This window comes from Sturnus vulgaris, chromosome 5, assembly GCF_052056855.1.
Source record: "Sturnus vulgaris isolate bStuVul1 chromosome 5, bStuVul1.hap1, whole genome shotgun sequence".
In the NCBI taxonomy this organism is placed as follows: Eukaryota; Metazoa; Chordata; class Aves; order Passeriformes; family Sturnidae; genus Sturnus; species Sturnus vulgaris.
The window spans coordinates 16,307,577-16,323,622 of record NC_142247.1 but is presented as its reverse complement, the minus strand read 5'-3'; the positions used below and the strand labels follow the sequence as shown (position 1 = coordinate 16,323,622).

General features: G+C 39.1%; 1 protein-coding gene across 1 annotated transcript in view; it reads right to left on the bottom strand.

Annotated features, from left to right (window-relative positions):
* TRHDE (thyrotropin releasing hormone degrading enzyme) overlaps nucleotides 1-16,046 on the bottom strand; it is a 202,099-nt gene that overhangs the window by 65,382 nt on the left and 120,671 nt on the right. Inside the window, exons 8-9 of the mRNA XM_014879363.2 lie at nucleotides 10,882-10,947; nucleotides 8,277-8,464 (exon numbers count right to left, since the gene is read on the bottom strand). Coding sequence (XP_014734849.2) covers nucleotides 8,277-8,464; nucleotides 10,882-10,947 — 254 coding nt within the window. The remainder of the gene's footprint in view (nucleotides 1-8,276; nucleotides 8,465-10,881; nucleotides 10,948-16,046) is intronic.

Sequence of the window (16,046 nt, the reverse complement as noted above, 5' to 3'; positions counted from 1 at the left end):
TCCATCGTCAGCACATGCTGTCTACTCCCTGGCTAACAGTACCTTTTACACTAAAACACAAAAGGCTTCATTTTCAAAAGTGACAAGCAACTTTGGGTGCTGAATCAAAGATGGATCCAAAGAAGCATTAGCAGCGTTAAGTGTCTGTCCTGACAGCTGCCTCTTTAGCCTTCAATAAAGGCTCTTATCTCTCCAACATCCTCTGTTCTGCCTTGCACCAGTGCAAAATACCCTTGCAGAATTGCACACAAGGTGCTGATCATGCAAACCCCACGTCTGTTTTGTTCTTTACCCATAAGCATAACCCCTTGACTAGAGCACAGATCTGACATTTCTTTGAGTAGAACACAAGGATGTATTATAGACTGAGAAGCGTCCACAGGAATAAGAGAGCAGCACTTTAGTTATGTTTACAACTCTCCAGTATGTTCTCAGAGGCTAAGTACCAAATATTTTTCAGCATATTCCAGTGCTCAGTTCTGACTTTTCCTTTGAATACTGTGAATTTAAGCAAGATTAATATATAATCCTATAATGGCTTCTTATTCACCAGTAAACTTCCTAGAAGTCCCCCACTAAAGTATTTCCTCCACAAAACAAACCCAAGATTCTGCTATTGAGTGTAAAGGCTCATGCAAAGGGATAAGAAAAGAAAGCCATTATCAGCAACTTTAAAACTAAGCATGTTAGAAGTGTTATCCTCTGATCTACAATGGGGAACTCACATCTCCGATTTTTCCAAAGCCAATAAAATATGACATTAATCCACCCTCATTCCTCCTATAAAACTTGTCTCTGCCAAATACTGTCTGAGTCTTCCCCAGTCTGGTCTTTCCCTCATTTTAAACCACTTTTCCATTTCCCTGGTACTCCATATTTGCCTATTCCAGCTACACAACTTTAATGCTCCAACTCCAGCTCACACCTGCACCCTGCCATGCCACGTTGTCTCTCCTACCCCCTGCATGTTAAGCAGCTCCCAAGCTCTACAAGCACTGCTGTCCTCATTCTCCTCTTCATCTCCCAAAGACTTCACTCTCTATTAAAACACAATACTGCCCTCAAGTACATGCTCCTTTCTTCAGCATGAAATTGATTTAATTAATGTGAGTCAATTAACTAGATTGGGTATCTAGCAATTCTTGAGAGTTAATGTTAGCAAATAAGATGAGGAAAGTGGCACATCAATAAAATACAACAGCAGCTTTTCTCTGTCAGCTTTAACTTCTAACAGGATACAAGTGCTGTCACTACACAGGAAGCAATGACACAATACACTAATTTTGTCTTCCTTAGCATTCTGCAAATTCTAACACTGAAAGTTGCCTATATACTGCACACCAGAGTGTCCTGGAAGTTTCCCAGTGAGAAAAGCTTCTTGCAAACAGAAGCTCTGAAATGGTTTTGGAAATGAAGTGTTAAATTATAACTGGCATTTCTGCTGTCTTTGCTAGCAGCAAAATCTTGCTGGAGACACTAGCACAGATATGTACTGGAAGGGATTTTAAGAGTATTTCCTATTCAGATTTTTTTTTTAATGCAACAATCAGAAAAGCCTCTAAAAATGAAAAAGCAAGAAAACCAGGACATTCCAGTGGCTTTTACAGAAAAGAAAACATCCTATTGCAACAGGGAGTGCACAGCACAAGAGCTGGGCTAGTAAAAACAGCAAAGGCACTGTTCCATCATGTGCCCAAGGCAGGCAGTCTTGCCCCAGGTCACTCACAAAAGCAGCCCCTCTGCCTGTTCCTATGGAGAAGCAGCACTCAGCACAGCACTGTCCCCTCTCAGGCTGCTGGGGTTAAGGACTGTCCTTATGCACATCAAAGGACAAGATCTATTGGTGTCACGGAGCTGGCCTCTACTCCAGTGTGCATTTCAAGAGAAGCAGCACTCCATGCTTTCTCACTCTTCTGCAAGAAAAAGAATTTTCAAGTCCCTGCTTGACCAGCTAAAAAAATGGTTAAATCAATATCTGGCAGTGTTCACACACAGTTCTGTGATCCAATAAGGACTCTTGATTTTTTTCATCTCATTCCTATTAATTCCATTTCCTCTGTGCCTAATACACTGGTACCTTCCTTTCCTGGAGCCTGTTCCCTTCACCATTATTACAGCTGATATAGAGACATTTAGGTCACTCCAGCTGAACTAAGGGTACCACATCTAGTCCCTAGATAACAACACAATAGCTGTTTCTGGCAGAAACACTGATACAGGCGCAATGTTTCAGGTATAGTAAAGATGAAAGGCATAACAAGAAAACACTCAAAAGACCTGAGAAAATGGAAGATGAGAGGATATTTGTCAGAGACAGGGAGGTAAATGAGCACTTTGTTTTCTATTTATATATTTTTACCTCTCTTTCCTCAATTTATGGAACATTATCTGTCCATATTATGGTTCTTTTTTATTACATAATTAATACTACATATGCTATATTAATCTGCAATTGCTCCAAGAACATAGAGAAGATACTAATCAGCATCCCCCTTGTGCTCCTAACATTTTGGTTTGTGTTTAACCTGATCCTTAGCTGGTTAGTTGACAGAGTAAGTTCCCCATCATTCCTCAAGTAATAATGCTATACAACTACGTAAAAATACACATGGCAATATCCAAACACAGCAATGTTATTACTATGCAAATCATTATCAGTAAAGGGACAAGCACAGCCCTTTTTTCTGCAAAGCCTGAATAAATAAAGGAGCTTTGTCTAGGAAATTCAGAAGAGACTTGAAGGGAAATAAATTCTGCAGTTAATCATTCATCTTGAATTGGAATGACTGCTGAGCAGCTCTGCAGCCCACTGTAAAGCCTTTCAGCTGCCACAATTACTACAGGGTGTTAGACCCATGTGTCTGTACATGTTAGACCCATGGGTCTGGTTTTGCTGGTCATGTCCACGGCTTGCACTGTTCAACTGAATTTTCCCCAGTTCAGCTAAACAGAGAAAGGCACTGAAGATTACCACACTACAGCATGTATGCATATCCTGTCCATATCCTGATCTGTTCATCTTCCTCCTGTTTTTCTCTTTCCTCACAGCTAGCTGTGTTCAGTAGCAAGACATTCCCCTTTAGGATATTATCATGAAAAAGCAAAGATTAGCTATGGAAACTGCACGCATGATAAGAACACTGTATAAATTAATATTATCCCAGCAACATTAACTTAATTATTTTGATAACATTGGAAAGGTTACTTTTCCACTTTTACAGAGACAAGCTCTGTATATTTTCAGAGGGCAAAACACACCCACAACCAGAAAGCTTTGGTCTGCTCTTCACATAAAAGGTTTATGGATTTCATCAAAACTGGTTAGTTTATTGTCTAGACCACAGATTATTTTTCATAAGATTTTTTGTCATATCTGTGAGACATTTTGTAATGATGGATGAGGCTAGTGCCTTAAAATCATCATTTTCTGTAAGCAGGAAAACCCAGTGAACCCTGTCAGATGGAATATCACCTTCTCCCCTGGAGCCTTATAAGGTAAGAGCATAATCTATTCTCACAGGGGTTATACAGGAGTCCAAGACCAAACCTACACTTAACTAAAGAGTAGTTATATGGGGATAGAATATGAATTATCCAGTTATAATAGGAGTTTTAAAGTTTTGCTTGCATAAGCTGAAATTGCTACTGAAACATTATACGAAGCACAGGCTTTGGCACTCAAATCAAAGCTGGTGATTTTGGCCATTCTAAGGAATGATGTTTCTAGAAACAGTGTCTGTCACTGTTAGTTTTATTTTCCCATAAAATAAGAACTATGGATCATGAGAAGACATAAGTGTCAAGCAAAATCTATGTTCCGTTTACAAAGAAGAGAAATTGTGCACCTTCTATAATTTCAGTCCAAATGTTAGGGCTTAGCAAGCCATACAGTCAATTGTATGCATAGAAATAAATCACAGTTTGTATATGTATGGCTCTAGAAACACATTTTTCTACACGTATAATGACAAAGAGCACAAATGTACAGGAGATTGGAAAATGTGTAATCATTCTCTTCTGCAGAAGAATTAAAAACACTTATAGTAATGGACTAGGCATCAACCACTGACAAAGGTATCAACAATTTTCACTTTTATCATTTATCACTTAGAAAAATCTGCTTGCTGCTTCTGTCTTCCTCTACGTGGTTTCAGAGTTAAAAATTAAATATGCAGCTTCACATTTCATTTTTAACAGTTAATTGCTGCATAAATACACAGCATAAAGCAAAGCACAGACATTTTATAGAACCAGAATGGTTCCAAAATATTCAGTTGCTATTTTATTTACATTTCTTATGCTGTAGATACATTTGAAAGACTACTCTGAAGTGACTCTACAGTAAGGCAAAGTTAAATTTGCCTGGACAGCATCTGAACCAAAAATTTAACCTCCTCATCATTTTGAAGGCAATAGAATTGACATTTATTGCTGTGCCATACCAAACTACAGCCCCACCTCTGGATAAAGGAAGACTACAGGGTAGATGGATGCTTTAAGAGCCTTCCCTGGAGCCCTCTAGTGCGTACTGTGGTGTCTGTTTAGATGATAAACTCCTGGAAATGCCTGGACCTGAACATCTTTCTGTGTTTTGTGCAGATCTACTTCTTATGGTGTTTAGAATGATCATCACGATTAATCCATAGATAAACTGCCCTAAGGAAGCCAGTGTTGCCTGCCCTGCCCTTGCAGGGCCTCAGATGTGGCATAAATACCATTTGCTCTCCGTTATTTACAGGGCCTATTGCAGCTCCCCGGGGAGACATGAGGCCAGAGCCTAAATTCACAGGTCATGCAGGGGAGGCAAGCACCAACTTTATTAGACTGTGAATTAGGCCACTGATCTCTAACACCCCCAAAGCCTGCATGCTGATGATATATATATATATATATATATATATATATAAATCTCTTCAGCAGGCATCAGCAAACCCTTGCCAACTTCCTGACCAAAGCCACCCACAGAAGGAGCCAGAACACTGCACTGCCTGACAGTGCCACCACCCTCCTTGGTGAATCTGTAGAATAACTGTGTCATGGCATATGAAGTTCAGCTCGTTCAATATTAAAAACCAAGGTAAAGTAATGCATCTCAAGTTATCAAATGACCACACACTAATGTGATTCTCCCTGTCCACTGCTTTCACAATAACTGAAGCAATAGTCATTTCAGTAGTGGAAGAAAAAAGAAATAAAAAACTGAAAAATATCTAGGTCACTACCAATAAAAAGATTAAATTTATTTTCAGCATCTCAACCTTGTTTTTTACTTAATTTGTTGCTATGAAAGGACATTATTGACACATGGCCATTGTGTATACCCAGCCACATGTGTCTGTGGGCAGTGCATGAACGAATTGGATGGACAGTGTTATAACACACAGACACCAATTTATAACTAAGCCATAGGACTTCAATGTAAGTTGATGGATGATTTCTGAAAGGTGAAGGGCATAGGTAAGTTTCACCTTTTCCTAAATGTATATGGCTCCTGTTCTTTGGTGTTTATACTTATGTAACATGATTTCCAAATAACTTCAACTGGGAAGTGGCAAATTAGCTCTGCTAATTAGCCAGTCTGCTGACTGCTGGAGTAAACAACCCAGCTGTAAAGCCTTCCTTGAGCAAGGGGCTTCTTTCCTTTTTGTGCTTAAAAGGAAACAGAAGCATGGGAAAAAAACAATCCAAAGCGGGAAGAGACCTGCCAAAGGAGATACATATATGCATTGCACTGCCTGTTAGGATACTAAATTCCTGTCAGGGCTTACATGGATACCTTTTGCTGTGCTCTCTCTAGCATCAAATCTTATTTCCAGTGTTTAGAAACAAAAATTGTAATAAAGTCTGTGGACAAAATCTCCTAAGAAACCCAGCAGAATTTGCCCTGGTGGTGTTGACCTGGCCATTCCACATATGACAACATACAGTTTGAATTACAAATTAATGACATGTATGAAAATAAAACTAAGTCTAATTCTCACCTGCACTGCGTTTGCATGGCAAGGTTTTGGTGTATTACAGGGGCGGCTTCTGTGAGAAGCTGACAGAAGCTTCCCCCACATTCAGCAAAGTCAATGTCAGCTCCAAGAGAAACCCACGGCTGGCCAAGGCCAAGCCCCATCAGTCACTGTGGTGGCACTTCTGAGGTAATGTGGGGAAAAAACTGCTGGGAAAGAGCAGTTGGAGAAAGGAGAACATGTGAGAGGAGCAGCTCTGCAGACACCAAGGTCAGTGCAGAAGGAGGAGCAGGAGGTGCTGCAGGCACTGGAGCAGAGATTTCCCTGCAGCCCGTGGTGCAGCCCATGGAAAGGCAGGATGTGACCCTCTGGTCTGTGGAGGTCCATGGAGGAACAGAGATCCAACTGCAGCCTGTGGGGGACTCCACACTGGAGCCTGGAGAGCCGGAAGGGGCTGTGACCCCATGGAAACCTGTGCTGGAGCAGCGTCCTGGCAGGACTTCTGACCCCACAAGGGACCCACACTGGAGCAGTTTGTGAAGAACTGCAGCCAGTGGGAAAGACTCACGATGGAGCAGTCCTTGAAGGACTGTCTCCTGTGGGAGGGACCCCCTGCTGTAAGCAAGAGCCCTCCACCTGAGGAGGAAGGAGCAGCAGAGATGTGTGATGAACTGACTGCAGGCTCCATTTTTGTTCCCCTGCACTGCTGGGGGGAACAAGGTAGAGAAAATCAGGAGTGAAGTGAGGCCTGGAAAGAGGGAGAGGTGCAGGGAAAGTGTTTTAAGATTTTTGTTTATTTATGCAGTACCTTTCTCTGATTTGATTGGTAATAATTTCCCCGTCCACCCCCTCCAAGCTGAGTCTGTTTTTCCCATGATGGTACCTGGTGAGTGATGTCTCCTTGTCCTTATCTCAATTCATGAGTTTTTCGTTATATTATTATTATATTATTATATCATATATTATCCCCACCTCAGCTGAGGCAGGCAGTGATAAAGCAGCTCTGGTGGGCTCCTGTCATCCAGCCAGGGTCAACACCCGTATCACCCTGGGATCATTTACACACCCAGTAGTCTTTATTCATAAATTACAGCAGCAGTTACTTCAACCAATGCTGAATACATAGAAAATCTATTTTTAGAAGTCTCTACAATACTTAGAAGGCTTAACATATCTGTTTCAGTCAATCAAAAAACTAATAACTGCTGTTCTTCTGAGTAGTTAACTCCACTCGCATTACATTACACATATATACACTTGCCCAAAAGAAATTTTCAAGATAGGAAGGAGAATCTTTCTCCTGCTGCACTGAGCTGTGAGTCATGAGCACTTCCAACAGTCCACATTCAGTTGTTTAATCTCTTTTTCACAAAGGAGCTAATTTCAGCCCAGAATTTAGACAGATGCTTAATACCCTGTTAGGTTGTTCCAACACAGCCAGAAAAGCAACTATTTACTCTGTGTCATGTTTGAGTTCCATAGTATTCATGTTCTAAAAAAAGATAATGAATGAAAGAAGATAATGATAACTTCTAAACAGCTTCCAGTAAACATTACTATAATTTTAGGCCTTCCTCAAAAGGAATATTCTACAAGCTCTGGACATTTCAATCAAAAATTTGTATTAAATTTTACTTTTTAATTTAAATCTACTGGATAAACACGGAATATTCCAGCTTAATAGTGTGCCCTCTTTCACACTGAGCATGAACAGGTCAACACAGAATAAAGGGATAAAGGAAGTGTATAGAGCCGACTGGGAGCAGAAACAAAACAGTCTAATAAATGGAAAAGGAATAGAGACAGAGATGCTGATTTCAGACAGTGTAACAGCTCCTACAGGACCACTTCAGCTGCCTCCAAAACTGAAAGAGCTGCCTTGAACAGAGGTCCAGTTCAGCTCCTGACTGCTTCCCAAGTCAAGCTAGGTCTGTTGCTAATATATATTTACATCTGCCTACTCAATGTATGGGCATTGAGAGGTCCACTCCAAAGAATTCTTAAGAACGATCAGACCTTCCAATCACATTCCAAATTACTTCATGGAGTGTGACAAAATCAAAAGAAAGGGGAGGAAACAGATAAGTGAGGCAAGACACTGCCACAGAGAATTGTCAGGATGCAAATGGGCATTTTTTTTCCAATTCTTTTAATTAGCCTCAACTTTACTACAGTTCAAATTAAAGCATCACCACATGCTGTTGATACCAAGCAATGCTCAGACTTCTAAAAAAGCCATTTTCATAAATATACACACATAGAGCACTTACTTAAACAACTACAGCATCTTGAAAGGTAGTAATTGAGAAATACAAGTACCTGTTGTCCCCACGGGCAGGATCCTTGGGTTTAGTATCACTATCATAAACAAAACGCTCTTGGGAGATGACTATGATGTTGTCTGTAGTTTCATTTCCCAAGATAGTGATAACAGGATAACCCATCTGTAGTGTCCACTGATCCATTACCTCTTGGATATTTACAGATTTTCCAACCCTTTTTAAAGCCTTGGAAAAAAAAAGAAAAGTTTCAATACACTGAAGCAGTATTAACATGTAAAACTTTTATTTTTTCTTTTTTTTTTTGTCCCTGGAATCATAACTGTTTTTTGGAGGGTAAAATAACCATCACATGTGTATGCAGATAACACACTTAAACCCAATTCACACACACTACATAAGGCTTAAGGTTCTGTGTATATTAAAAATAAATGTTGAGTAATCTTAACAGAGAGGACAGTGACAGTCAGAAAGCCATGTTTTCCACATCATTCAAGTATTTTTGCTATTACAGAAGAAATAACCTGCTTTACAGGATTTTAACAAGAGCCACAGAAATACTGGGTAGCTATTCTTAACCAGCTAAGGTTTAAAAAGACACAGTGTGAGTTGCTCTAGGCACCTACAATAAGGCATATTTGAAGGGCCCTAATTTCTAAAAATACAGAGCTTCTCTGTTCTGAAAATCAAAATGACTAGTTATTTGAAAATACTGTCCCTTATGTCCAAAGTGAGGAAATGTATACCAAGATATCCCCTGCTGCTTCATAAACTGCACCTGTCACAACACATGGAGGAATAATCTGTTCATATTTGATTCCATATGTCAATAAAAATGCTGTTTTACAAGTGGATTTTTATCTGAAACACAAAGAGATACTATAGCATCTATACTATGTCATCATGGGAGATGAGACTGCATATGAGAAGAATAAGGCATCATTTGTTCTTCAGCAATGGACATGCTCCTAGTTGTCAAACAGTCCAAGACCACAGACTGAGCAACCTCTGATGAATACAAGCAGAAGGTGTCTTCAGAACTGAAGCTGCAGTTGCACTGCATTAGGAACAAAGGGGCTAGCAACAAATGCATTTATGACTCAGGCAAACAGAATTACTAGCTGCATCAGTAGATATGAGCATACAGTATAGCTATAGTGGTTATGGACTAGAATATAATCTCATTTTTGTTCTACTTTATTAGCTGCAGATTCTGCTGTTTATTCAAGAAAACATTCATTCCTCTGATGACCTCTTATTGCCCAGAACTGTCCCAGAGGCTTTTACAGAGGAAGGCAAGAAAGATTCTTGCAGTGACATTCAGATACAGATTAAGACATAGATTTAAAAGCCTGATTGTATGTTACTTGTCACAACTCTCCTTAGCAGTCATACAGATACAGGGCTTGGTTCAATTGCCCACATGTAGGTCACTAATGTCATTTGACCTTTACCTGCCACTCCAGAAGAGCACAGAGTTCCCCATGTATCTTTGCTAAACTGGTTAGACACACCTGAATGTCTTAAACATCCTATTGCACCTAATCTGGCACTAGTTGCCTATATTTGAACAACTATCTCAAGTCTCTAGTCAACAGTCAGTGGTTCGGGCTTATTATAAAATAATCATGTAGTGCCTAGCCAACTGAATTACTCTCTATGCTCTGCTGACTATATTGACTAGATTTCTGGGACTCCTGTCGTTCCTATTCACTAGCATCAAATGACATGTCCTAAAATATTCAACACATTCTTTCAGAACCAGTGTACCTACAACAGACGTGCTTCTCATATGGCAGCTGGAAGCCAGGTAGGATAAATTAAGGTAAAAACTGTTAGAAGTCTGTGAATTGGCAACTGAAGACTCAGTGAGAACAATAGGATCTTGGACACCTAGTTTACATTTATATACCTGCTTGTTTAGACGTCATGACCTCCAGCTGAATCTTAGCTTTGGTGTCAATAGTTACAACTAGATTGTCATGTTTTGTATGTCTTGAACTGGTACTTGTGCCAAAACACTCTGACTGTACTCCCCATTACCCTCCACTTAGTCTTTATTTCTAGGGAAGACAAACTAGCTCAGACTAGTCCCACAGGGGAGAAATTCAGCTCATCTGACAAAAATTACAGCCATTGTGGAGCCCTAGACCAGGCTCTGGAACCCAAGCCAGACCTGGATATAGCAATGTAAGTCTCTAGAGCATACCAAATGTTACAGTAAATAGTTCTCTGTTTGCACCATACTTTAAAGCTTTAATCGTTTTGTCCTTCACAAAAATCTTAAATCATACAAAATCACAAACACACGTGATGGAAATGCCAAAGCCCAGCACTTTCATGTGCTTTCCAGCTTACAGGTCTCAGTGTGCTGTCACTGAAGTTAGTGATAGATTCTATGAAGTATCTTTCACATCAGTGACATAGCACATGCAGGGAAATATATTCTAACACAACAAAGAACACAAATGCTGCAGAACTCATATTTTTAATGTTGCCACTAGGTTAACTCAAATGGAATTTCTTTGCATCAGGTTTTATATTTGCTCTGTGGTTTGAAGATCTCAATACGCACTTTCACTCCTGATCTTACCAAGAAAAACACCATAGCAAATCCCTCAGTGAAACAGATTAAAGCATTTTACCTTTGACAGTGTGTTCCAGAGATCATTTCTGGCTGCATTGCCATACTTGTGAATGGTTAAATAGTCCTACAGAAATAAAAATAAAAATCAGTATTACAATACACAAGACAAATAAAAAAAGCGGTGCATCACTGCTATTAGGAGTTAAATCACATCTATGTTTGCATTTGTTAAAAATCTAGAAATATACAATATGTTCATCCTAAGGGAATAAATAAACAGTTTCTTAACCTACTTTGCAATGCAAAAATTGTTGCTAAAAATTTCATTTACAACATTCAATGCTCTTCCTTTTCTGTGTAAGCCATTCTATAAGATAAATATCTTTAATATATATATATATATATTTAGAATACACGTCTAACCTTGGGAAAAGTTCCTAGGTAATTCTTGGCAATGAAAGGAGAAGCTGCTGAAACACAGTTCCAGTTGCTATTTTAGCAGGTCATTCTGCTTTGTCTAGTGTCAAAAATTTGTTCACTTGGATGACAGTTGGATTCATTACAGAAGATTTAACTGAGCAATAGTCTAGCTGAACTCCAAACTCTAATCTAGGGAGATCCTGGCCCTTCAGTGTCAAAATACATCATCCTGGCAACTAGGGTTGCAACAGGGAGCAGTGGAGGATATGTGACAGGAACCCAACTCCATGCTTGTGCACACGACCTACATGTGTGTTTTCAGGCCACCTGTAACTCAGAGTCTGAGGAGGTTATAAACTGAATGCTTTCACTTATTCTGCCACAGTTTCAATAACTGAAGGTTCATTCTCCCATAACAACCAGAAGGATAATTCCCAATAAGCTTCCATCATATTAAAATAGCTTCCCAAATTAATAGTTTAAGCATACTACCAGCTTGGGTCTAGGTCTTTCAAGCATAAAATACTTTCTTTTTCAAATTACTTCTGGAGAGACAACACTGTTGTCCCCCCCTATCCCATGTTCCTTAACAGCAGCTCATTCAGTTACAAAAGTGAAATTCAGCAGTGATTATTTGAATAATGTACATTTCAAGCATTTGATTGGGAGAACTAAGCGAAAAAATCAGATCAGAGGTTGTAGATCCACTGGTTCTCCTACAATTAAATTTCTACCATCTTCACTTTACACAATGGTAGAAGACAAACCCTAATTTACTGCACAACAATAAAACTGGGACAAATTTGCTGACTGTGTTATCTGTGCTTTGTGTGAAGTAAGATACTTTGGGAATAATTAGTATTTGGAAAGCAAATTTTCTGATACACAAATTGTAGCACCTGTGACAGATTCAGCTTTTGTCAGCCAACTTATACTAAAACAAGCAACAACTCCCATTTAATCACAGACTAGGAAGGCTAAATGAGAACACTGACTCTGTAAATGCAGTGCTGTGTCTTAACAATGTCATGAGACTAACTCAGAAAAAAGACAGTATTATATAGACTGCCCCTATAGCACACTTTACTTCCATTTTGTCTAAAAATAGAGAATCATTTAAGGCACAGTGAAACATTCAATAGCTTCCAAAGCTAAAGAAGATGAATTGAAAATTAGAAAGATAAAATAGGAATAAACAAAAGTGGGGCAAAGTAAATAAATAACAACAGATATACCATCCACATTTTAAGTAGTCTAAAAAATGCTGCATATATTGGTCCTTCTGAGAGATGCTTTTAGAATCACTGCAGAGCAAAATAAAATGGGTGAAACACTTGAGGACTTCATCCAGGCAACAATCCTGTTACCAATCTACCATTAGACATTATATTAGACTTTTACATTTTGTGTTCAGAAAGACTGCAAAGAGATTAAATGCTTCTGCCTCTTTTCTTTTGGGTTTGATTTTGTTCAGGTTTTTTCCTCCCAATACATAGACTGGGAGGTTTAAATGTGGCTTGTCACTCAGTGAAAAATTTATTAACCTCCAATCTAACATGTTTATCTCACAAAGGAAAACAAAAGGAATCCTAACCTGTACCACAAAAAAAGAATATAAAATAAGAAACAAAACGTCTTGGTATAATCCTTGTACCATACAACCTAATCATCTATTTTGCCATTATCTCATGATAAGTTACATCAAGAGCATTAAAACAGCATAAAACTAGAAGTGTTATCAAACACATGCACAAAAAGCTGTCCTTAGTGACGTGTATCAACATAGGCTTTCAGCAGTAAACCTACATTGCAATCTCAAATCTGAGTGTGCTTTCCAGAGGCACAAGAGCAAAAGGCTTCTGAACCAGTCCCCATCAAATATCCTCTTATTCCTAGCCTCATGTATTGTTTTCAACAGTAACCAGTAGCAGACACCTGGAAACAGTACAAAACAAGAAAAGCATGAAGTGGTACCTCCCACAACTGCTCTTCCATCATCCAGCACTTCACGGCACAAGAAATCCTAAGAAGATTAGTATCCTTGCATTTAATAGTTATCTTCTGTGAATTTGGCTGGTTGCTTTCTGAACAAATCAGAACCTTATGAAAAAGCATTTCCCACTTCAGTGATCTGTTGTGTGATATCTGTTCCAAATGCCTGCCTGTCCGCTGGTTTCATCTGCTGCTTCCTACTTCTGGCATTAGAAGTCAGTGCATTACTGCTCCCCACTTCACTCTCCCCAAGCCACTCATGTTTTTACACATCTTTATGGAATGTGTCCCTGCCTCAGGGCTTATACAGGTTTTATACTGAGAACCTTGCCACACCCAACCACTCCCAGCTCTGCTGCAAAGCTTTACTGCCACCCCAGCTGCTGACTCCAAAGGTATTTGGATTGTTTCTGACCCTGCCTAAACTTTCGTTACTCGATGATGAGCTTCTCTTCCTCTTCCATTGACAGGCATTCAGCTTAAAAAGGAAAAGACGTATCAGCATCAAATACATATCAGGAAGTAGTAAAATAGGAGCCAAAGACCTATACATACTCTGCTTGTCTATTCTAAGGACAGAACAAGCAGGAATACAATTCTTCTTCCCTCCTGGGGAGTCATATCTAAGTCTTAAGCGGCTTGCAGAGGGGCAGAATACATGCTCTCATTCATTGTAATTCCCCAGGGAAGGAATATTAGCCGCCCCTTTGCCTGTACATTCAGTAGAAAAACCAAAACAAACAGAACAGAGATGCAAGCCACAGAACACAAAAGGACGATGACACTGAAAACACAGCTGTCTGAATCTAAGCTGCGCTCAGCACAGCTCCAAATGAGGCAAAGTGACTTAAAGCCACTTACTCATAAACACATATGCCCAAAACCATCTGGCTGCAAGGCTGCTTCCCATCATAAACTTGCAAGTCTATCACCGACAAAAGCTGTTCCATCGACTGGAGTATACTGGAGCATGAAGACATGCATTAGCCACCTTCCTGTCAGCTATAACCCTACAGTGTATGTGAGCACAAAAAACGGCATGAAAATCTCTTTAACAACTCAAGAGTGCTCTTCTACAACTCTTCCATTCTCCTTCACTGCAATGCTGCCTCTAAAGCTTTGCATTGTCATGGAGAAAGTAGGAAGAGTTCGCAGACCCTAGGGCACTGTCACACAACATGAAAATTAATCAAAAACACACACCCAAAAGTAATCATTTGGGTTTACATTTTCAGCACACATCCTCTAATAATATTCTTCCTAATATTTTCACATTAAAACATGAAACCACTCTTTGCCAAAAAGAATAATGGAATGTGATCCATTCACCTCTAGCAATAAAAAATTAATCAGACAATACAGGTTTTTAACATGTTTTAGCATGTCCTAACATTAAATAAATAAATAAATATCCTGACTCTGTGATACTAGAAAATAAAGTCCATTTACCGCACAACCAAAACATAAGATCCTTCCCAAAATCCCAACAGATTTAGACTACAGTATAATATGCTATCAATCAGTAATCTTAATCCCCCCCCAAAAAAAAGAATTGAAAGGGTCATTGCTTTTGAAATTATTTATTGAAAACTGGAGCAGATAGCTTGAACAGTGGTAGGAACAGTGAAAATTCTGAAATATTTTGAAAGATGATTTTAGCAATGTTTTATTGATTAAGCTTTCAGACCTTTCATTGTATTCGATTTTTTTAAGAAAAGGAGATTATTTAAAAGGGAAAAATCTTTCATTTATTTGCAATACTGCCTATTAACTAAGCCTCTTGATTTCAAAATAAATTAACTACCCCACTATCCAAACACGACAATGCTCACAACTAACAAAAGGTAGTGACTGATAAATTCCAAAAGGTTAAGCAAGCATAAAGGAGGAATAAGTCTCCAAATATGTGTCTTACTTTCAGGAGAGATTTTACATCTATAAACAGAAACCAAAATATCAAACCTAGGACTAAACTCCTTTCTCAGTTAATTTGTATGAAGCTGATTGCCCAGCTGGAGGCACAGCTCCAGAGTTACATGATTGGTGCTGAGATCTGAAATAGATTGATACTGAATAACTTCATTTTTCTTCTAAAGATAATTAGAAAATTCTACTATATGAGGGAGGAAAAAGTAGCAAACTATTTTCATCTCCATTTCTTGTGGTTTCTCCTTTCTCAAGGCTTAGGAAAAGCAGACTTGCCTCCACCTCCCTTTTTCGTATTTCATTCCTACTCCTAAGTGCACATCCTCCTCCCTTTGGCCTACAATATGTTCTTGTTCAATGGTTTTATACATGACTGCTGTATATCACTGAAGATTTAACGCTACAAATAAAAACATTTAGTTTATGTAGAAATCAGGCTCTGAGGCTCCAGGTATCAAATCCAGTGTGCTTGTTTTCCTAGAAATTTATATACTTAATCTCAAACTACCAGACACCATCTGACAGATGCAGACTCTCTGACTACAACGTGCCCCTTTTCCCTCCCTTCCTCCACACTGCTAACATCAAATCTGCTATCATATATTAACATTGTGTAACATTCAAATTAAAAAGCTTGGGCAAGGGTCAGAGGGTGGTACATATGTTTGCAAAGGTGAGTGACAAACAAGAGGGAGTGAGAACCAGTGGTAAAGGACCACCAGCAAGCTACAAAACTGTGACGTTTCCCATAAGAGAGGAAGACTACTGAATAGAAAATCTAAAATAGCCAACTAGATTTGCAGTGTTTTTCAGCTGTACAACAGACTAATCATGAAGAAGCAGCTGTAAGGAAGAGAAGTGACCACCCTCTTGGCTGGGCAGTCA